Source organism: Geospiza fortis, unplaced genomic scaffold, assembly GCF_000277835.1.
Source record: "Geospiza fortis unplaced genomic scaffold, GeoFor_1.0 scaffold186, whole genome shotgun sequence".
NCBI classification, from domain to species: Eukaryota; Metazoa; Chordata; class Aves; order Passeriformes; family Thraupidae; genus Geospiza; species Geospiza fortis.
Window position 1 is genome coordinate 6,154,727 of NW_005054331.1, and position 23,265 is coordinate 6,177,991.

Below are 23,265 nucleotides of genomic sequence, written 5' to 3' on the forward strand. Positions count from 1 at the left end.
TCCTCTGCTGCTGAGCTAAAGGGGGCCTCACATCCATGAGGAAGGATTGTAGGTCACTCCCCCATGTAGCTCAGTGAGGAGCCAGCCTAGAGATCATGGCATTAGGCCTAGTGCAGTGAGTACTTCTCTGGGCAAACCTTCGTCTGTCTGAGGTCCCTCATTTTGCTGTGGCAGCAATGAAGTTGGTGAGAGAGACAGTCCAGATCATCTGTGCTGAACTGGTTTTTCCATATTCATGTTATTTTGGTATAGTTATGAGGTCTCAGTGTAGCTTACAGTAAATGGGTTCTAGATTTCCACATGAAGCTGTGAGGAAGTAAATGGGTTCTAGATATTCCACATGAAGAAATTATTATGTATGTGACATCATTCATCTCTTGTAGCACTCCTGAAAACTTCTTAGACCAAAGTTTCCTCTTTGAGAGAAAGAAAGGATAGAGGAGCTTGGTTGGTCTTTAACTACTGTTTTTTGCATCTCACAAGATGGTGTTGTGTGTCATTCTAGGTGCCTCTTCGGTATTTACTAGGAATGCTTTATATTAACTTCAGCCCTCTCTGGGATCCTGTTATTGAGCTTATAACGTGAGTATATGCAGTTAGATGCTGCAGTCTGTAGTTGTGTCACGGGACATTCCTTTCATTCTTCTGTGAACTGAAGCTGAGGTAAAAAATGTCCAGTTGGGAGAGATTTGTGCATGAGAACCTTCATGTGAGATCTTCTGAAATTAATTTAATCTCTGAAATCTCAGCCTGTGTAGACTCTTCAATTCCTGATTTTTTTTTACTTTAAAGGGAACTTGCAACAAATGCAGTTAAATAACATCAGAGTTTCAACAAGAGTTTTTAGTCAGAGGTAGCAGGATTTGATTTATGTTTCACAAATGCTTAAAGGAACAAGAAGTCTCTCTGTTTCCTCATCTGCTAACTTTTCTGTCCTTACTGGCAAACCTCTAAATCGTACTAAAGAGTAGGGAAGTCTTACCATGGTGAAAAAATAAGTGACTTCTTTCAGCATGACTTCATCTTCTTTTTTCCTCCCTTTGTTGTATGATTAAAAAGGACGGGATTTCCCTCTTCAAACCAGTGAATTAATTAAAGAAAAAATTAAACCAGCTCTTCAAAAGATATGTCCATGCTAATTCTTTCTTTGATTCTGTATGATTTGCTATACAGAAGTCAGTAGAAAGCTTGAGAACATTTTTACTCAATTTGAGTTCATTTGAAGTCATGGGATGCAACCAGATTATTTTAATAACAGTTGACATTTGGGATCCATGAGAAAAGGCAAGGAAATGCTACAGCTGCATTGTGCAGATGTCCTGTCTCTGGACAGCCACATTAAAGCAGTGATCAAAGCCTTTGATTGTGGTAGTTGATAACTAGCTGAGTGACGCTTGCCTTTTCTTATCTTTCTTCTAATTTCATGCTGTATTCTGCTTTGTTAGTTCTCATGCAAAGGAAATGGAGAATAAACAGTTCTGGAAGGTCCTGTATGAACATTTGGAGAGGGCTGCTAGCTATGCTGGTAAGTCACCTATCCTAAGCATGGTTATTATAGGAACCCAGCTAATGGTGAATTATGTGGCTGTTTTTCAAGTTCCCCAAATTTATGTGTGATGGAGGAATTCAGAACCAGTACTGCTGTCATGTCCAGGGCAGGAATGGAGAGGCTTGTGAGGAAGCTGTGTCTCCCGTCCTAAACACCAAGCAGTAGCTGGAAAAGCCCACCTGCATTACAGGAGGGAGTTGCAGGTTGTTGGAAAACCTGCAGCTTCATCTTTGCTTAAGGCTGGCACTGCTCAGACTGGTCAGGAGCAGTGACAAAACCTGTGTAATGGTGCAGACCATCTTCCTGCTCCATCGAATTTCTGCACACAGTCCTTGCGTGTGCTCTTGAGGTTTTCCTATGGGCATATGCAATCTAATATTTCAATATAGAGTCAGAAGTGTGCAGCCATTTGTGAACTTCCCTGTTATTCAAGGGAACTGAGCCCAGCTGAGAAGTGCCAGGGTTGCAAGGCATCCTAGAACGCTTTCTAAGCAATGTGTGTCTTTCAGGTCAGTGTTTAATACAGTTGTGTCTAAACCAGGTGCATGTTACCAAATGCATTACTTTTGTAATGGGGGATGGATTCCTTGCTACTGGTGATTATGAAGTAACCTGAAAAGATTTTCTTATCTCTTCTGTAGAAATGGAGCTACAAGATGAATTAGATGAACAGGAGGAGAGCATTGCTGAAACAGAAAGTGAGAAGATACCAGAAGGAGAGGTGGGGACTGTCTTTCTGGAGCAGCTGAGGAGTAGAACAGATTGCAGTGAGCGGCTGGACCACACAAATTACAGGTTCCTACTTTGGAAAGCACTGGATAAGTTTCCAGATAGAGTGGAGCCTCGGTCGAGGGAACTTTCCCCACTTCTTTTGAGATTCATTCGGTAAGTAAGATTTATTTTTCAGATGAGTGGACACATTGCTCTCAATGTGTTGCTGAGCTTTAAGATTGGCTATCCCATTACAGACTTTATTTCTTAAATGCATGGCTGATGACACGTCTGTTTCCAGTAGAGATAACCTTTCAATTGGAATGTGGATTCTGTTAGAAACGAAGCAGGCTGAAATGAAACTTACAGTAGTAGGTCTCTGCTGCTCATTCATTGACTTGACATTGTCAGTCTCATTATTCAGTTACAGAGTGATTTCATAGGAAATAAAGTTCCTCTTTAATGAAAACACACTTTAGTTTGGAATCACAGAATACTGAAGTGTTTTCCCCCAGGATGGGGAAAATACTTATTTTGGTAGAGGCTGATTCAAATTCCTGCCCCGGCAGGGAGAGCAATGGTGTGCTTGCATATGTGTGCACATATCAGACAGTATGATGGACATAACAAGATGTTACAATAAGAATGGTGAGGTTTTTAGTTGATGTTGTTGCTCTGAAACCTTGAGAAATGTTATGCTTCTAATTCCTTCCTTCTTTTTTTAAACACAGAAATGAGTACTACCCAGCAGATTCCTTAGTGGCTCCCTCTCAGGATCTCAGAAGGAAAATTAGTGGTACCATAGCAGCAAAACAAATACCTGCTGAAGAGGTGAATGATGTTGCTATGGAGGAGGAGGAGGAGGAGGAGGAAGAAGAATTCGAAGAAGGGGAACCAATTAGTATAGGAGTACCGAAAAAGAAAACAAGAAGAGCTGCTGCTAAGTAAGTATTTTTAGTTTTCCCTTTTGCTAGTGCTCTTATGGAAAGGCAGATTCAGCAGCTCGCACTGAGACACAAGCTGTGCTTTTGTATATATTATTTTTTCTTCTTTTGCTTGTGCTTCGTCATTTCTCAGTGTATTACAAGTCAGAAATTTTGCCTGTATAGTACTAAAAATCCAAACACATTGCCCAGGTTTTATCATTAGCGCATTACCTGCTGACATGTCTGTGATATGTTTTACTTTAGGCAAAAAATGTGTAGTATTCTGAGGTTTCCAGAGACTCTTGTGCCTGATTTCCCTGGCTTCTCTGTACGTATCTGTTAGTCTTTGAAAACTGTGGGCATTGCCAAACACTTCAAAAAATTAGATTATTTGTTTAGGTATAGAATATTAGGATTCTGGTATAGAATATTGGTATAGAATATTGGGATATTTAGGTATAGAATATTGGGATTCTGCCATTTTCTGTCCATTATAAGTCTTGTATTCTTAGGGACCAAGGTTTGTATTTGGTAGACTGAAGCTGCATGTTGCTGAATGTCATTGTTGCAGTGCTGAATGCATGGAGAAAGTTGCTCTTTGTATGAATTCTCCCCAGTGATGACCTCTGTCAAATATCGCTTACAAATACAGCACAAAGATTTATATTCTGACACTTCTTTTGCAAAGGATGGCCCTTGTAATGACAGAGAACTTCAAAATGTCACCTTATATGTTGGAACAAGACAAGTATACAAGTATTTGATATGTGACCTAAAGTGTCATTTCATCCCAAGTGTCCTATGGGTGTTTCATTTTTTTCCCAGATTATGGCTTGTATCTGCAAGTTATCAGCAATTAAAATACAGTGACTGTCCAAGATATTTTGTTGTTTTCCCAGCCTCCATCTCAGAACATCTGTGCAGTGAAGTGGAAACATTAGCTCCCGGTAGCTGTAACACAGGCATGAAAGATTTACCTAACAAAGGCATGAAAGATTTACCGGGGGTGTGTTAATGAGTTGTGGAGTGACCTCCCTTCCCAGGTCAGGCCTGTGCCAGGGAGGACTCCCTCGTGGGGCTGCACCCTGTGTCCTGGGAGGCCTGGCTGAAGCAGGGAGCACCTGCCCCAGGCTCCCTGTTCGGTTCCTGGAAGGCATCCTACTCATCCCTTGTCTGCGCCCAGCCATGGAAGAGGGTGGCCCAGCTCAAGTGTCTGGAGGATTCAGTGTAAATTAGCAGCTCAATGAGGACAGCTTCTACCAGTTCCACAGCACACATGGTAGAGGAGATCTCACTTATCCTGATCTTCTCTGCCCCTTTCCATGAGGAGGATGTGGGGCAGGTGTGAGGTGACCCTGCCAGTGCTAGAGGAACTGACTCCCATCTGTCCTTGCAGCCCCAGTACAGTCTGTGGCTGAATGCAGCCCATGAGGTTGGTAGGAGCACCATGGGCACCAGTTATGGACAAGTGAATAAACAAAGAGATAAATACAGGGTTTTGGTGTTCTAGGCTGGGTTGGCAGAGAGAAGTAAGCTGCATCCTGACTGTACCCCTTTCTCATGAAAAAAACAGCCTACCCAGTGCTGCTGGAATAAAGGTGTCCTCTGTTCAGTAAGGTGACAGCTGGAAGGAGCTGCTTAGGCAGCAGAACACTTCTTGAGATGTCTGAAATAGTGCTGAAGTCTTGGGATCCTCTTGTGTTGTGTTTTGTTTTCTTTCTTGTTAGTGAATTTTAACTTAAGTTCCCTGTTTGTCTCCTGGATATTTAAAAAAAATCATTGCTTTGTTTTGCAGGCAACTAATAGCCCACTTACAAGTTTTCTCAAAATTCTCAAATCCTCGCGCATTGTATCTGGAGCAGAAGTTGAATGCCTTGTATACCCAGGTGAGGCAATCTGCTTACTTTTAGAAATACTACTAATAAATCAACTCTTTCTTATTTGAGAGCGGGGTCTAATACTGAAGAAAGCTGTTCATTTTCTGAACTCAGCTGTGATAGCTGAAAAAGGAGCTGTCCTTGAGGGGTCTTTCTAACAGGCTTCACTTGAAATGAACCCCTTGGGCAAAGATCTGCTTAAGATACCTGGCTTAGTTTGCCAGGAGTGGCAAGACAGTAGACAAGTAGTAGTCTTTGGCAAGGTGTGTCACTATAGGACACGAGAGAACACAAGCACACTACCATTCTCAAGGTGAAGGAAGAAAGAGGAAATTTATTTTCTGACTCAACATTTATAGTTTTCTAAAAGTGACAGCGGATTGGAGGGTGACAGTGACACCTCTCCAATGACACTGGTCAAACTAACAGTCTATCAACTTTCTCTTCTTCCATAAAAGAAGACAAAACAATCAGTTATTTACAGAAAGTGTCTGAGAAAGTTCACTACAAGAATGTCAACATCAGAAGGCCTAGAAAATCTTAAAAAACTAGGGTGACAAAGGTGGAAGAGTGTCTGCAGAGTATATCTGTTTCACTTACACTTCATGCAGGATGTGGGGGAGGATTTAGAATCCAAAATTTGGGGAAGATCTAAGGAGATCTGTCTTTGTCCTATAGTCTTTTGTGTAATATGAGTATGGCCAGTATGTACAAGAGATTATCAAGCATCAAAAAGGGAATTCCTTCTTGAAGAATATTCAATTTGCTTGATTCTAGGGATTTCTCTGAAAGAATTGTCGAAAGTATGACTTCAAAGAGGGATTCTAAGTCTTTATTTTACAATCCTTAAAACGGTTTTGTTTTTTAATTTTACAGGGTTGTGTTGGTTCCTAGTTCGTGGATTTATTCAGGTCATTAGGGTTTGCTCTCGTTGTTCCTAGTTTGTTTTCTGAGGCTGTGGGTGTTGAAAACTCCATTCCTTAGTCCCTGAATTTGACAATCTCTAGTAGACATCCACTCTGTTTCAGTCTATCTTAAAGTATTGCTTAGAAAAACAGTTGATCGACGTGTTTGCTTGCCTGTGTTCTTAGCAAAATATTGGGCAGTGGTGTAAAGGTCAAATCACTGTGGGAAGAACAGCCTGGCACAAGAAGAAAGATTATTTCATCACTTACTGCTTGCATTTCTGTGTCTTAGTATATGCATTGTCACGGCTGGTGTGTCCGTCTGGCATAGGGACGTCATGGCAAAGTGACCTCTGGTGACACTTGCTGTGCTATTTAGTAGGAGACTGAAGAACTGATAAAGATGCTGCCTGGGGAAATGATCTGTATTTCTCAACTTCTTTTCCCTGTTCTAATGAATCTCAGAATCCCAGAATATGCTGAGTTGGAACAGAACCATCAGGATAATTGAGTCCAGTTCCTGACCCTGCACACGACACCCGAAGAATCAAACCATGTGCCTGAGTGCATTGTGCAAGCAGTTCTTTAACTCAGATAGTCTTGGTGCTGTGACCACCTCTTGGTGTTGTTTAGTGCCTAGGTTATGAAGAATCATCTTCAAGAGAGGGCAAATCTCACTGAGACTTTGCATACCAAGTCTTCCAAGTAGTTTGTGTTTGTCACAGGAAAGAAATACAGATATCTTGGAATTGTTTGGGTAGTCTGCTTTTTAATCCAGTCTTCTTAGATACACAGCTGTATCACAAGTGGTTTTGTTGATAAATGCAAACTCATAGTGGTCCAAAAGACATCTATGAAAAAACATAATATTACAACTACCCTATGTTGGTAGGAAGGAAAATTATATATGCACTATCAGCAGCCAGGCCCCTTTTTATGAGTGGAAGTTGAGCATGTACATCTTGGCTTTGTACTGGCAACACATACATTCTGCTTCCATTTGAATAAGTTACTCCAAAACCTGCTTGAGCCTGTAGCCTTTGGGTTGTTTCAATATTTTCAGTAAGCATTTCTGCCTCCTAGATAGGGACTCATTTTCTTTCTTTTGTTATTTGCAGCTACTCTCTCATCAAGACCAGAATGTACAGAGAATAGCTCTTGACTGTATAATGACATACAAGCATCCTCATCTACTGCCATACAGGTAAAAGCTTTTATATTATTTTAGCATTGGTGAATTAGCCTGCTATCATATCAGAAGCCTGCTTTGGGGTCAGTTTTATTTGGGGTCCTGTATTTGTTGAAGACATATATGTAAAGTTTCATTTTAGTCAGCTGTATGTTTTGTATCTAAGAGAGGAAATCAGATCTTGAGGTTGATGAGTGTCTCTTTTTTGTTTAAAGAAAAATAGCAACACTTCCATTCTGTCCCAGAATAATGTCAGTAGTGTTAGTAGTTCTGTCATTTTCAAAGATGTCTTTTGTACTGATGATTTATAACCACCCAAAGAAAGTGACAGCATAAAACTGTAGTTTATAGTTAAATAATTTCCTTGGGATACATCCAGGACTGACTTGTCTACATCATTAGCTTGAACTTATTGGCTTTTAAAATATTTTTTTATAAAAGAGTGAGAAAATATTACTTTAATATTTTGTAGACAGCAAGGATAGATAGGTAGGTAATTAGATATAGATGCATCTGTGTGTCTATCTGTCTATTTTAATAACCCTACCTGCTCTCAAATAATGTTTATTACTCTCAGGGAGAACTTGCAAAGGCTACTGGAGGACAAGAGCTTTAAAGAAGAGATAGTCCATTTCAGTATTTCTGAGGAGACCACAGTAGTAAAAACAGAGCATCGACCAGATCTCATCCCTGTTCTAATGAGGTGTGTTCTGAAGTGTGAGTTCAAAACCTTCATGGCAGAGTACCATGAGCAGAGAGAAGTAATGCTACTTCTCATTTTGAATAGTTGAGATAAACCCATGCTTAGTGGTATAGTTTGATGACTTCGTTTGTGATATTCTGTATGGTTTTCTTATTAACACATTTATATAATGTGTTATGCAATTAGTGTTTTCTTTAAAAACAGCATTTTGGTACATACTGTTTCTGCTAAGGGTTACAGAGGACTGTGAAGACATTTCAGTTCATTGAGTGTTGCCACCTATTTGCAATGATGTGAATTGTCTGCAAGGTAACCAGTTTTATACCTGAAGTTTCCAGCAGAGCTTCCATTGTAGAAGCAGAAGCTGATCTTTCACTAAGATGTTTTTGGACAATATGTAGTAGTTCAGTGGAGAACCTGAAGGGAGAACTTTCACTAGAGAATATTTTTAAACCAAGTTTCTCCTGCAGAATAAGAGGCTGAAAAACAGATGGCTTGCTGAAAGCTAATGCAATCTCTTTCTGGTTCTTGAAGAATTCTCTATGGCAGAATGAGAAACAAAACAGGGAGCAAAACACAGGGCAAGTCTTCAGCGAGCACTCGCATGTCGATTGTTCTGCGATTTCTGGCCGGCTCGCTGCCAGAAGAGATCCGGATGTTCTTGGATCTACTCTTTGAAGCTGTGAAGCAATTCAGTAATGGTAGGTAGGCTATAGAAGCTGGGGGTGTGGTATTTCCTGATGTAGAGGTGTGGGAGGATAAATAGGCTTAGTACTGTTACGTGCTTCAGTTTGACTCTTAACTATGCCTTGAAGGGATGAAAGTAAACCCTTGGTAAGGACTAGGTTTCCCCTAAATCTCTCCTTACAAAGCATGATTGCTCTGTTTTACACGTCCAAGGTCAGAAAAGCTGAACAACTTGCCACAGCTGTGCAAATAAGTTGTAGCAGGCCAGGAGTGGGTAGTGGCTGGCATCGTAGGCTAGTCTGAGTATCATGGCAGTAAATAGAGCTTGTAAAGTGCTCTGATTCTGTAGCAGTGGGAGACATCTAAATATCAGAGAGATGGAGAAACAGAGCTCTTCTTATTTAAAAATATGATTGTGAGGATCTGTACTTTAGGGCCAAATTCCACTATTTTTCACTGAAATATTATTCTTGGTAGTGGGTTTCTCCATGGTACTTCCCTAGATAATTTGCTGTTCCTTTGCCTATCACAGGGCCTTGCCAGACTGCAGTCCTTCAAAGTATGTCAGAGCTGGATTTAGCTAAAGTCCTGCCTCTTGGGCGTCAGCATAGCCTCTTCAATGGTCTTGAGGTTGTGTTGAAAAACATGGGACATTTGATCCAGCAATACCTGCCTGAAATTCTGCAGATTCTGCTCTGCATGACTGCAGTGGTATCCTGCATCCTCCAGCAAAGAGAGAAGGTACAGTATATGCAAACAATATACAAACACATAAATTAAGTTTCTTTTTCTCCTCCTCCTCTGAGCTTACACACATAGACAGAGCTTTAGTGATTCAGATAAAAGAGAAGTTGAATGCCATTGTGGAGTGAAGCTTAACAATTAGAAGTCTGTCAAAATAGAGGCCAGTGGTGCTTGTCTGAAAGTGCTACAGGGCTCAAGCAGTGCAGGCAGAGTTAATGTACTTAGAAAACTGATTTGAACTGTGTTTTTGTTTGAGCTACTGAAGAAAGAGTTGGAGGTGATCTCTGTGCATTGTTCCTACCTGTTTTGTGGAGAGAAGGGCATGAGAGAGAGAACTGTTCTGTTGTAAACATGTAACAAGATCTTATGGCTGGAAGTTGAAATTTGCCATAAAGATGGAGCTTCTTGGCTGCAAGGATAAAACATTTGAGCAGGGGAAGGGAGAGGTTTAAAGTTCCTTGTCTGAAGACATTAAAGCAAACCTTGTCCATGAGGTGTTTTGTTGCAGTGCTAGACCTCAGAGGAGCTCAGTATTGTGGATGATCACAGTGATTATCTGCCCTTTGTGATTATCTGTCCCTCTCATGGGACACAGGAGGGACATGACTACCAGCCATGCTTTCAGCACACTAGAAGCATCTTCAGCTCTGATCAGGAGTCATACTAATCCAGTGTTACCATTTGGATCTTAGCCAGGTATCTGCAGAGCAGTGGAAATGTTTTTTCCCTTGCTAAGTAATGGCTGTACATGCAGAAGGGGTCAGGTGAGGAAAACATCCTGTTAAAGATTGGTTGAACCTGAAGGTGGGGCATGTTAGTTTATTGCTGCCTTGTATGCAGGGGGCCAGCCCAGACATCCCTGAGCTCTAGTCCGGCTACTTGGAGTCTGTTGGCAGCTGCTTAGAAACTGTAACACTGAGCCAGGCTTTTCTGTCTTCCTGGTGCAGAGCCTGCTCATATATTAGGTGGGAAACAAGCAAACTGCGCAGTCATCATCGTCACTGTGGTGTTGCAAGGTGTTAGGAGATGATGGCCTGAGCAAGTGGGAATGAATGTTTTGTCACCATGAGTGTGTTCTTGCCAAGACCCAGCTGTGAGCATTTGAGGTTAGAACTTGCTTTGAAAAAAATCCATCAAACAAAGCAAGTCCTTGCAATAGGCAGTATCCAAGGTCTCATAGTTGCCTGCAGGCTGCACAGAACCTGGTAGCTGTCTTAATTTATGGAGAGGATAAGCAAATTGGAGGACATCAGCATCCCACTGTCTGACTTCAGCAGTGCATTGCATATGCCTGCATGTTTTCAATGAGGACAGGAGACAGGAATTCTAAAAGCTGCTTCATTAACTGCTAGGAAAGCCACATTTTGCCAGAGTTGCTACAGTAATTCTGTCATGGTTGTATAATGTCAGGAGTGACAGTCTGTTGTTTGTCTGAACTTAATTTAGCACTTCATTAGCCCAGGGGCTGTAAAAAGCTCAAGGAAGAGTGTGAGAAATGTGTTTATCTTGACTAATAATTGTAAGACATTCTTGGAGTTTGAGAGTAATTTATTGCAGACTGATACTACCTGGAGAGTTAAACATCAACCTTGACCACTTTAAGACAAGTTATTAATTTACCATTTGTGGATGCTATGGGACAGAGAGAGAGAAATGCTTACCATTTCTCTCTCTCTGTCCCATAGCATCCACAACCATTTCCTACTGATTGTGTTCACTGTTGAGTTTCTTTGTCCTCTCAAAGGCTTGATCTCAGAGAACTCTTATCGTGATTGGATAGTGGGAAACCCAGAATGACTTCACGTGGAGGTTGCCATTAGCAATAGTATCCTGGTTTGTGCTTTCTTTGGGCTTTCAAACAGTTCATTTGCCTCCTGGAAGCTGATTGCGCTCCATTAGTACACATTCAGCATAGCTTGGGAGGTCCTGTTGCAAGAGCTTGATCGGTTCTTTCTCCACCATCTCCTCTTTGTCTTTTTTATTTGTGATTTTATATTCTTGGATCCACTTGTGGTGGATCATGATATCCGAAAGAGCTCCAATATCAGACAGTGGCTTTCATTTGCTCTCATGTGGCTTTGTTGTATCTGAGGCTGAAGTTCATTACCTCTGCACTGTGGAGCTGCTTCTTGTGCTCATGCTGTGAGCTGCATTGCACAGTATGGAAATAATTTAGATTACTCAGGTCAAGACTCCTCAAAGGGAGGAGAGTCAGAATGCAGCTCTGCATGAATTTCCTTACTGAAATGTTTTTCCAAAGAAAGGCTATGGAACATAACCACTAAATGGGTACAAGAAGCACCTTCCTGTAACCAAATGCTATAGCCCCCACCGTACTCTGCTGGAAGACATAATTCACATTCTTTCCTTCTCTGTTCCTTCCCCCTTCTCTTCATCTGTTGATTTCTTCCCAGAAGATCTCAGTGTACAAAGTACAACTTCACTTTGAAGAGGTGATTGCGGTCCTTTCAAGTGTAAAACAGAATTGTTTAAGTGTCAGAGTTGGAAATCTGATTAATTGTGGTGTAGCTTTCTGCATTGCATCCAAAAGGGGCAGATGCTACTGGGTTAAACCTATCAGCATGGATTTTTTATGAGCTGAAGGAGTCCTGTGTAACTGCCTCAATGCAGGAACAGGCAGGCCTCTTCTAGAAACATTTAGGTCAGCTCTGAGGTGTACATTGCCACTGTGAACAAGTTACAAGAGAAAACAGATATTTCTGCAAAGAATGTGTCTGGATGTGGTCAGTCAATTGCTGGATTTAATTTCAGAGCAAGTAGTTGGTAGTTGTTCTGCCAAGGTCTTACTGGGTTGGGTTTTTTGTTGGTTTTCCTTACAGGTCCAACCTAGGTTGATTAATCCACTGAAGAATTTGAGACGTCTTGGTCTCAAGCTTGTGGCAGAGTTTTTTTCTGATTATGAGACCTACAGCTTTAGTGTGGAAGAGATTGATGCAGTTTTCCATGCTGTGGTATGGCCTCAGGTAAGTATTTCTTGTTTTTCCAAATAACTTGTTTGAAACATGTATTATGCAGAAAACTCCAGCTATACTGGAGTCCTTCATGTCAGCTCTGTCCATCGCTAGATTGGATGTGGTCTTGAACAAATGGTGGCATCCCAGTGTGTCTGTGCAAGGCCAGTTTCTTGGCTTGTCTTGGATTAGTCCTGGAATAATCAAGTCACAGATTAAAGTACAAATTAATTCGTCTGAATAAAATGGATGCTATTTCTTTGTTCTTTAACCACAGAAGCAGACTTCTTCCCTAGATGCTTCAAGGAAGCTAAATAATACGAGTAATTTCTAGGTGTACTTTGCTACTTTTCTGTGTGACAGTTGTTGGGTCGGGGGCTGCAGAAGCAAATGCTGCTGCAGGAAAGGAAGGACCCAGGAGGGTCTGTCAGCGGGCTAGAGTGGTCTTGAGCCTGCCTGCCAAGAGTTCCATGTGAATACAGTAACAAAGCACAGGCATGTGGCTTTTATCAGAGAAATTCAGATCACCTCTGAGCTTGGAAAATACGCTGCTGTGAGATGGAGAGAGAACACAGGATTTAGAATTAGATTATGCTGTCTTTGTCAGTGCAGTGGCTCTGGGGTTGTCAGGGAGTGCCTGTACCAGCTGCTGGGTTGTCTCTGCTCTAAAAGCACTTGTGTCCATGAAAAGGTTAACTTGAGTAAGAGGGCCTGACTCCAAGAGAGCTCTTCCACAGAGGCTTTTAAGATATCCAAATGTCCAACTTCCCTGCAGCAGAAAAGCCTGTTAAAGAGCACTGGTCTAGTCTGTGAAACAGCAGAGCTGCTTCTCTAGACATTGTTTTTGTTTACTCCTACACTGTTTCTCTGCTGTACCAGTAACAATATGTGATGAGTAGTATGGTTATGTGGACAAACAGTAGATAAAAAGTACCAGGCAGTGCATATAGCTCTGTATTGCACCGGGCTGGGCAACAGGGAAGTGCATGTTCCTGGTTTGTCCATGGAGTCTTCTTACAGCCAGGGTGCTACGTGGGAAAAGCAGTGAACATTTATTGCAGTTCCAGAGCAGTTCCGGCCATTGCAGTTCCAGGCAGTCAGCAAAGCACTTAAAGCTTTCATGGAGCACAGTGTTTGCAAATTCTGAGTAACTCTGAACAAGATGTACTTTTGTTACTAAATAGTTAGAATGCCTCATGTCCTTACATATGTCAGGAAGACAGATGGTTTTGAAGCTTGGATGGTAGTATGATCCAGAAGCTCCCTCTGGAGTCTTTTCTGGTGAACTTCATGAGGATTTGGTTTGGTTAAAAGAATAATTTTGACTTGTATGCTTTCCTTTTTTTAAACTACAGAACTGAGGTGTGTAAAACTGATGGAGAGGGCAAATTGTTTTAAGCCTGTTGAACCTGCAGCTGGAGTTTGCTGTTGTTCATAGCCCAGGATTTTGCTGCAGAGACTTGTTAGCCTGCACAGCAGCAGCACAACCCCAACACAGGTGGGGTTGTTTTGGACACAGAACCCTGTTAGGAGATCCCATTCATGGGATGCAATATGATGTTCCAGCCTCTCCAGTGAGGCTGTGGAGATACAGACCAGGTGCTGCAGTCAGGGCATAGGAAGTGTGGGAGGAGTGAGTTTTGGGTGCTGTCCTTGAGATTTCCTTTCTATGTCTGGGAGGGGTTGCTAAGTCTCTGTGGCAAATGTGAGGTGTTATGGGAATCTAGTTTCAAGGGAAGGCAAAAATGGTAACTGGAATACTGTATAAATGGGAGTGAAATGATCTAAGAGTCATTTGACAAATATTGAGGAAGTTGGAAAATTACTTTATAAAAGGTTGAAATTACTTTATAAAAAAGGTAAATTATAGAATGTGAGGTCTTTGTTAGAGAGGAGGTTTTCAAGTGGCTTTACTTACTTGTCTTGCATTGGTATCTGATTTTTCTCTCCTTTAGGTCTGCAGATTGGCTTCAGAGAGTCAGTATTCTCCAACTTTTCTGCTCAAGCTCATTCACACCTGGAGTAAGAACCCCAGGTAAGTGTTCTTCTGGCAAAGAAGCCTAAGTACTTCTGAATACATAAAGCACAAGGAAAAAAGAGCACACTAACAGGGTGTGAATAATTGTGTCCAAACCCATATTTTCTTTTTCCATTAGACTTATTATTTTGATAGCAGTCAAAGCAGCTGGGAAGCTTTCCAGTTTATGCAAGAACTCACTTTTTTAATAGGCTACTTTTTCCATGTATTGATAACTAAGCACATATGCAGCTCAAACCCAACTCACAGGTGAGGAGGAGGTCTGACTTCTTAGGGATATGTTTGTCTTGACTGATGACTTCCTAGTCTTACGAGATGGGAAGTCAGTTTTACAATATATAATTTCATTCATGTTTTATTGTGTATTTCTTTCTATTTTATGAAAAAGTGTGGGCAAGTTCAGCATAGAATCTGTGACTGAGAATGTTACTGAAAGTTGTAAAAGAGCTTGTTTTGATTGTGAGAAGTTCCAGCTCAACTGTCTTGAGTGATTTTTGCCTCTTCCACAGACTCACTGTTTTTCCTTTGCTAAAGTACCTGGTGTTTCTTTTGAGACACATCACTGGTAGGCATGAAGACCTTATATACAAACTTCTGTTAAAAATGCTGTTGGATCACTAGGTTAGGAGCAGACTAAGAGGAGACTCAGGCTGTGGAGAAGGGATTAGAAAAGGGACTTGATAACCTCTCAACCTCCATTCATTGTATTTTTGGTGACACTGTTCTGGTTTTTATGCACTTTTTTCTTGGTTGAAGTGGAAGACAGTCATTATTTTTTGTGTGACTTCTCGCACAAAAGAATTATAAGCTGAAAATTCTGAACCTAATTTTCAGTGAACCTTTTTATAATCTTTCTCTCAGGTATTTCCCTTTGTTGGCCAAGCAGCAGCCAGATCATCCAGAGAGTGATATACTGACAAATGTTTTTGCTGTGCTGTCAGCCAAGAATCTGTCTGAGGCCACATCCAGCCTTGTGATGGACATTGCTGATAGCCTTCTCAACAGCCCAGATTTTGAACCCACGGAGCAGGTTTCCAGTTTGAGCGTGACTGACTGTGTTGTCATGGCCACTGGAGACGTGACAGAAGGTATGCCTGCCTGAGAGTTCTCAGAGACCTGTTGGGTGCTTTAGATGGAGGTGGTAGATTATGATGAGGCTGTCTAAGATTACTGGGAAGAGGACTTCCTGGCAGAGATGGAAACATCAATGTACAAACTTGTCTTGTGCTCAAGAACTGTAAAGTTCTGCTTGCTTGATGACTGATGAAGTCCACGTTTGAGTGTCAGGGTCCTGAGCACAGAGAGATTTCTTATGAAGGAATGTTGACCTGTTCTGTCTGTGAAGCTTTGACTGATACAAGTTCAAGAGCTGACTTGGCTCTGTGACTAACACCAGGTTTTATATAAAGGCCCCATTCCTGTATGCACATAATCCTGTATCACTTTTATGTTTAGTCTGTGCTCCCTGACTGGAAAGACCTGGCATCTTTGAGAGTTAGTAGACAGAACAGTAGTGTGCTGTGTTTGATGCTGTGGAGGCAGCATCAATGTGCTGCTTTCACCTGCAACACTCAAAGCTAGTGGAAGGGATCATGTGCCCTTGTTATGGCAGCTTTGATTTTACACAAGAGGTCAGTGGTGGAATAAAGAAAACCCCATCTACAAATGTTCCAGTCATTTTAGGAGATGTTGCTACTGTTGAGGAATGTCCTTGGTACTTTCTGATAAGCCTGCACTTAGGAGGGCTGTTACTGAAATCTGTGAGAGGAGTGGTTTGTGCTTGCTTTGAGCCCATCTCAGACTTGTTAGACTTGGTCTCAGTGAGTGCTGGTGCTTCTTCCCAGCCACCACCTGCCCTGCATGTTCATAGCTTCCATTTACTAATGAAGCCTCCTTTATCCTAATTTCCCCTTGTATAGGGTTGGATCTCCCTTCTGAATCTTGCAGCAGTTTCTTGGGTGTTGCTAACTGTTGTATCTCTTACAGAGCCAGTCAGCCTAGGTTGCCGGTTGGTCCTGCCTCATGTTCCTACCATACTTCAGTACTTCAGCAAAACAATGTTAAATGTGGAGAAGGTGAAAAAGAAGAAGTACAGAGCTCAAGTGAGCAAAGAGCTGAGTATACTTTCCAAGTAAGTGATTCTTAGAGCCTGAAACAGTTAAAGAGCTGGAAGGAGGGAGGAAGAAAGAGGCTTATTGGAATAGTTTCCAAATTAAAAAACAGTGTCTCAACTTTTTAAAATTTGTTGTAAATACCTAAATCTGTCATTGACCTTGTTATTTGCTGGTTATTGAGGTGATAAGTTTTCAGAAGTTGATTCTAGCTGGTTTTGTTGCTGATACTCAAACCTAATATCTCTTGAGGTTAGAAAAAGGTGCAGAAATGCCCGCAGTCATGTGGAACTGAATGCTTAGGCTGGGACTGTGAATTTGGTAGGTACGCTCTGTTAGCCTGGATAGGCTGACAAAGCCTTGTGAAATGACACTACTGCTGACAGACTTCTTTGCTCTGTACTGGTGATTGAAATGATATAAAAGAGTAAATTACCTTGTCCAATTCTGCAGGATCAGCAAATTCATACAAGAAAAGAGCCAGAATTCAGTACTTGTGAGCCTTCTCATCCCTTTCCTTTATCAGACTAACATGGAGCAGGTAGGTAAAAATTATTTCCTCGCCCCTACTAAGCATATGATTTTATTTTAATCAAGTATATTTGTTTGTTTAAAAGTCATATACATGCCATTTCTCATTATCAGCCTGCAATCAAATCTTCACATGTTTGTAGTCTGTTCAGAATGCAGTGCCACTGTGTGTAGATGTGCACTACTCACCCAGAGGTGCCAGTGCACAGACTGATTCTGTCCCCTTGTCATGGGGAAGGTCTGCAGAAGTTATAATGCAGTCTTTACTTTTTGTCACTGTAGTCAATCCACCAAATTGCTTGCAGTGTTTGAAATAATTGCTCTTCTTCACTGTGGATTTTATGCACCCCAAAGCCACAGGGTCTGGACAGCAATGTGAATATATGTGGTTGAGTATGTGGTGTGTGTGGTGTACTGGGCAGTGCTGCATTAGTCTGCTGCTTTATGAAAGGCAAAGGTAAACCATATATAGTACTATTTTGGGGTTTTATGTCAGTGAACCATTAGGGCACCACATGTGATTGATGTGGAGGGAGCTCATACAAGAGCTTTACTGTGCAGTGGCCGGGCCCCCTCTCTGGAGATACTCAAGAGCTGTCTGGATGCAATCCTGTGCCATGTGCTCTGGAATGACCCTGCTTGAGCAGGGAGGTTGGACCAAATGAACCCCTGTGGTCCTTTCCAACCTGACCCATTCTGTGAAGTATATGGTGCTGTTAATGTTCACCTCACATATTCAAGAAAGACTGGTTTTTAAAGCTCTATTAGTTCTCCTGACCTTTGAGTCATGAAGAAAGACACATAAAAGAAGTCTTTATTGTGCTGACAGTCATCTCTTAACACTGTATTGTTTCTAATCGAAGGGTTGCAAGTACTTCAAGAGATTTGATGATTGCATTGTGTCCTTCTAATTCTTTGTTCTCGTTCAGTATCTCTGATCTGAATGAAGTACAGCAATGTGTGCTTCGTGTCTTGCAATATGTCCCAAGGAAATGAAATAATCTTGTGAGGTGTCAGTACTTATTGAGAGTTATGTGTCTCTTTCAGGGTACACAAATTGACATTCTGGAGACAGTGCAGAACTTGCTGAGGCATTGCTCAAACCCTACAAGCTTTCTCAAACCACTGGCAAAGCTTTTTTCTGTCATCCAGAACAAACTGTCTCGAAATAAGTTGTGCTTGGTATTTCAGGTATTGCATTTCTACATCTTTCTATGCTTTTTTTTAATTTGCTCTAAGAGATCAAGAACAAACTAATAGCAGTATTTATCTTTGTGCATAACTTTAAAAACCTTTTTACTCTACATCTTGTGTGAAATAAAAATAACAGAATTCTATGTGATAGAAATTAATGAGCTGCGCAAAGATTTGTAAAAGTTTTGGCTTACAGCCTGGTTGATGTGAACCTCGCCAAGGATCTTTAGTGTAAGAGAAGCCAAGCAAAGCACTTAAACTGCAACAAATCCTGCATGTTGATGAAATAAGAATGGATTTCAGTATCCTGAAGACAATTTTTCTTTGTATTCTTCTCTCACAGTTTATAGTAGGATGTTCTGTATTACTTTGAAGTGACTTACATAAATTCTTAGCAGTAAAACACGGGAAATGTCCAGTGTAGATATTTGGAAACTTAGGACTTAAAACACGTATCCTCCAACCTACATGAGAAAGTCTCTTATGGAGGTTCTAACAGGAGAAAGGCTAATGCTGCTGCTTTATTTTTTGTCTCAAGTAGTAAAGTCTTGAGTTATCCAAATTCTTAACAACTATAAAAGTTAACTGGGTTTTTATGTTTTTTAGACTTTATCTGACTTGGACGCTAAGTTGAAGTATATTACTGATGTTGTTAAGGTATGCACAGTTTTTCTCTCTGCTCCATTTTTCTCCCAATATGGTATGATCCCATAATGATCGTTTCATTAACGACTTGTTGCTCTGTCTTAGCTGAATGCCTTTGATCAGCGACATCTGGATGATATCGACTTCGATGTGCGTCTGTCAGCATTTCAGTCAATCACAGCCCACATCAAGGAAATGCAAACAGTGGATACTGACTTCCTCATCCCTGTTATGCACAACTGCTTCTATACCATCCAGGTTGGCTGAATGTTCCTTCTCTTGCTATATGCACCATGTGTCCCTAATGAATCTAACTTTCAACTTGCTTCCATTGGCTGTTTTTTGGCACCACGTAACATTCAGAAAATATCTTTAGGTAATCTTACAAACACATTTTTTAAGTTTTGTCTGTTTTCATCTGTGTGTGCCAAAAGACAAATACAGTGCAGCACAACTTTCTGTCAGTGAGCCCTGGAAGTGTGTGGTCATTTGTACTGGATAAAAGGCATCATTACAGGCTTGAAAGGCTGATTTTTGGTTTGTTGCAGCATGTTCTTGTTGTGTGGGCCTGCTGGTAAATCTAAAAGATTTTTTTCCTGATGGGTAGGGTGGGCATTAATTTGGGACTAGAACTTCTATAGGAAAGCTCTTAAGAGTTTCTGAATCTCTAAAGGACTTGTTATGTTGTGTCCAGTGGCACCATTCTGTCCCAGCTTTTGGTTAGAGAAAGGTGTCACAGCCAGACTCATGTGGTGCCATTTTTTGATCCACTCAGCTCGGTGATATGGCTCTCAGTGACAACGCAAGCCTTTGCTTGACCAGTTTCATCCACCGACTGGCAGAGATCAGCCACACAGAAGATGAGTACAAGGAGCTAATCCAGCACACTCTCCTGGAGTCTGTGAGAAGGGGTCTGAAGAGTAAGACTGAGGTAAGGCAGTGATATCTGATCATTCATTTCCAGCTATCTTCAATGAGATGTGTTTTGGGTGAGTTCTCAAAGTCCCCTACTGGGATAAGAACTGCAGGTACCCACTATAAACTTACCCTTGATTTGAAACCTTATAAAATTCTAAAAGATTATAGAAATTAACTGTGTTTCTCTGCTGTTGTTCAGCTTTTCTTTGTTGAAACTCGTTCTTTGGAGGGGAGGCTTTAATTTATATGCAGGCCATAATAGGTGCATTTGTTGTTACAAAGAATTAGGACGTTTGACTGAAACACTTGTAAATGACAGCACTGCTGTTCTCAGGAGTGTGTAGCAGCATCTCCAAGGGATACTTAACATTCACTGCTTACTATTTTTAGAGCGTCCAGCAGGACTACACATCACTGCTTTCCTGCCTCATTCAGACATTCCCAACAAATCCCGAATTCCAGGATTTGGTCCAGCTGACCAACCGTCATGATCCTGACATGGACTTCTTTGAGAACATGAAACACATGCAGGTAAAAGACAGCAGGCATTTCTTACAGCCTCTCGTTCCCTGCCAAGCAAAAGCATCTTACGTGAGGGGATGTTTCCGAAGCATCTGTGTGTTGTCTGCAGAGAAATTGAACCTGTGTCATTAGTTACTGTCACAAAAAAGAGGGATGTAGACATCATCAGGAGTGATTGAGGATCAAAGTCATGTTTCCATCTATAAAAGTATTGGGTTTATTGTAGCCCACAGTCAGCAATATCCTGAAGATTCCTCTGACTGAGGCATGGAATGGGTCTCTGTTTTTTCTGGCCTATTACCTGTTGCTCTCAGTCTGGAGGCTCTGCAGCCCCTTCCCATTCACAAACCTTTGCAATATAGCTGTTACACAAAGCCTGGTCTCCTGGTTTTTGCCGTATGAAAATACATTTCTTCTGTTTTCAGAGATGCAGCCTGAGAGAGTCTTTGCTGTACCTGTAGTTACATGCAAAGTTGTACGTTTTTAACTTGTAGTTTTCTCTGGTCTTTGCATTTCATTGCAGCAACTGCTGTTTGCAGTTGCCTCCCTTGTCTAACACCTCAAGATAGCACAGGCTTATGATTGTGAATCCACAATGCCATTGACTTGGAATATCTGTTGAGGCAAAAGGCTAGTGAAAGCCCAGAGATTTAAGGAAAAAGGCATGCCTTAGAAATTACTGTGGTATGTTTATGCCATTACCTAAAACTGGGACATTTTCAGAACTGCGGGATGTGGGTGCTCTCTCATGCAAGCTGTGACTCAAGCACCACCTCATTCACTCTCTCCCATGTGACATGTCTCAGATCCACAGAAGGGCACGAGCTCTGAGGAAACTGGCAAAGCAGCTCACTGAAGAAAAGCTTGTGCTGTCTTCTAAATCCCTCCAGAACTACATCATGCCTTATGCTACAACTGCAATTTTCACTGAAAAAATGCTTAAGGTAGGCTTTTGCAATTGAATGCATCTACTTGAATATTTTCACCTTTCTTATATACCATTTCCCTTAAAAACCTAACCATCTTAGACAGCTGATATGTTTGTGAAGTGGGTGTCTCCATTGTAGGTAAAAGTGCTGTGCTGGTATTGGTGGCAGAAAGAGGGTTTGGAAAGTGCAGATGCAGTCTGGACTCAGTCCTGTATCTGCTAAACTTGTCCTGCTTTTCAAAGGTTGATCTCTTAACTGTTTGGGTTAGGGGTTTTTGTTTTGTTTTAGTTTTTACTTGGGGTTTTATTTGTCTTTATTTTTTGTAATCAGCTTCTTATTTTCTTCCCTCTGCCTCCAAACTTCTGTCTTCCTGTTTAGTTGTGATACTCTGACAGTAGACTGTGGGAATATAGTCTGTGTCTAGTAACAGAGGTGGGAATGAATACAGTTTTCTCTGGATTTAGAGGGAAACTGCAGGAATTGGCTGAAAACATCTGAAATCAATAGCAGCTTTGTAATTAAAATTTGAAGGATGACATTTTTTAGTCACTTTCAGTGAAATTACATGTAATATCAGTGTAGATAGACTTTCCACCTGTGACTTTTAAAAGCCAGGTTTCACACTTCTGTAGTTCCCTGCGCACTACCAGGAGAACAGCAGACCTGCTTCTAAGTGAAGTAAATGTCTAATTTGCTTACTGTCAAAAATATTCTTCTGAAGCTGAAACAATTAGAGCTCAGGCACAGGACCCAGCCCAGACTGCAGCAGTGCAGTCTGTGCCCCTCAGCTCTTTGACCAGAGGGCAGTAAAATGTGTTGATTGAAACTTTGGTGAAGAAATAGACACATTTTATTTCACATCTGAAATGAGTTTATAGTTGACCAGCAATGTGCCATGTGTTTGTGATTGGATGCTTTGACTGCTTCTTGTTCTTAGTTCTTAGCACAAGTGAGCCTATAGGTTTATGTGAGAAAAGTTAAATGTGCAGAATAATTTGGGGGAAGTGGGTCTGGAGATCTGCTTGATGGACTATGATTTTTTTTTTCCTAACTTGATGCTCAGGAGGAGATCTAAAAATACTGAATTCAGCATCCCCACTAGACAAACCTTACTTCTGTCTCTTGTTGCTTTGGGTGCTTTAGACACGTAGCCGTTGCAAACACTAACAGCAGCTGAATTTCTCTCTTTTGAGCAGCATGAAAACATGGTAACAGCCTCAGTTGAAGTTGTTGGAGCTGTCTGCCGACACCTTTCGTGGTCAGCCTATTTGTACCACTTAAAGCACTTCATCCATGTCTTGCAAACAGGACAGATCGGTACAAAGCTGGGAGTCAGGTGGGTACCGTGAGCAGTGCTGCTCTGGGTTTCTCCAAAGACTGCGCAGGCACAGTTCAGTGTTTTTAGGAGCATCTCATGGACTTTTGCCTCTTCTCTGAGGTGAGAGATTGCTGGCTTTGAGGTGGACTTAGGCTAGTGAAGGTGGGCATGGCTTGCTGCCTGGATCTATGAAATTTTAACAGGTTGTTACTTAGTTACACCATGTCTCACTGAATGCAGGGCAGCAGTTCTGTCAGGCTGTGCCTGCTCCTGGGACACCTCCATTGCTCCAGTACCACTCTCTGTGAGGTTTCACATTGAGCTGAGTCACAGAATATGTGTAGCTGAGAAGTAACCAGTTTTTATTTTCTGGAGTTTTTTCGGATAAACCTCCTTATGGTGCTATGTCACTAAATCTGATATTTTCCAAAAAGTGCCTGTAAGATTTTTCTGTTGTATGTGCATCCTCTTCTTTTTGTGCAGAGGGCTGATCTTTCTTCGTGTTTTCCTTCTGCAGCTTGTTAGAGACAGTGCTGGAAGCCTTTCACTTTGACCATAAAACACTTGAAAAGCAGCTTGTGACCATTGACAACCAAGGTGAGCTTTTTGTGTCTGCTTGTAAAAACACTCCTCAGACTGCTCAAATGCAACTAATCAAAGTTTTGTGGATTAGTCTTCACATCAGCTACTCCTGTCTTTTTAAAATGGGCATCCTGGAAGCTAGTGTTGATTTGTCTCCTCAGGAGCAGTGCAGATTTTCCTCCTGTGTGTTGACAAAGTCAGGAGAGGTGTAGGG

The 23,265-nt window shown here is 41.4% G+C and overlaps 1 protein-coding gene across 1 annotated transcript in view; it reads left to right on the top strand.

Annotated features, from left to right (window-relative positions):
* UTP20 (UTP20 small subunit processome component) overlaps positions 1-23,265 on the top strand; it is a 76,277-nt gene that overhangs the window by 34,522 nt on the left and 18,490 nt on the right. The window contains 22 exon segments of the mRNA XM_005421668.2: positions 506-582; positions 1,446-1,525; positions 2,191-2,434; positions 2,992-3,204; positions 4,982-5,072; positions 7,087-7,172; positions 7,735-7,860; positions 8,395-8,561; positions 9,080-9,288; positions 12,132-12,275; positions 14,219-14,298; positions 15,163-15,389; positions 16,288-16,432; positions 16,866-16,953; positions 17,991-18,134; positions 18,744-18,794; positions 18,888-19,040; positions 19,558-19,713; positions 20,091-20,231; positions 21,029-21,166; positions 22,348-22,487; positions 22,987-23,066. Coding sequence (XP_005421725.2) covers positions 506-582; positions 1,446-1,525; positions 2,191-2,434; positions 2,992-3,204; positions 4,982-5,072; positions 7,087-7,172; positions 7,735-7,860; positions 8,395-8,561; positions 9,080-9,288; positions 12,132-12,275; positions 14,219-14,298; positions 15,163-15,389; positions 16,288-16,432; positions 16,866-16,953; positions 17,991-18,134; positions 18,744-18,794; positions 18,888-19,040; positions 19,558-19,713; positions 20,091-20,231; positions 21,029-21,166; positions 22,348-22,487; positions 22,987-23,066 — 2,980 coding nt within the window.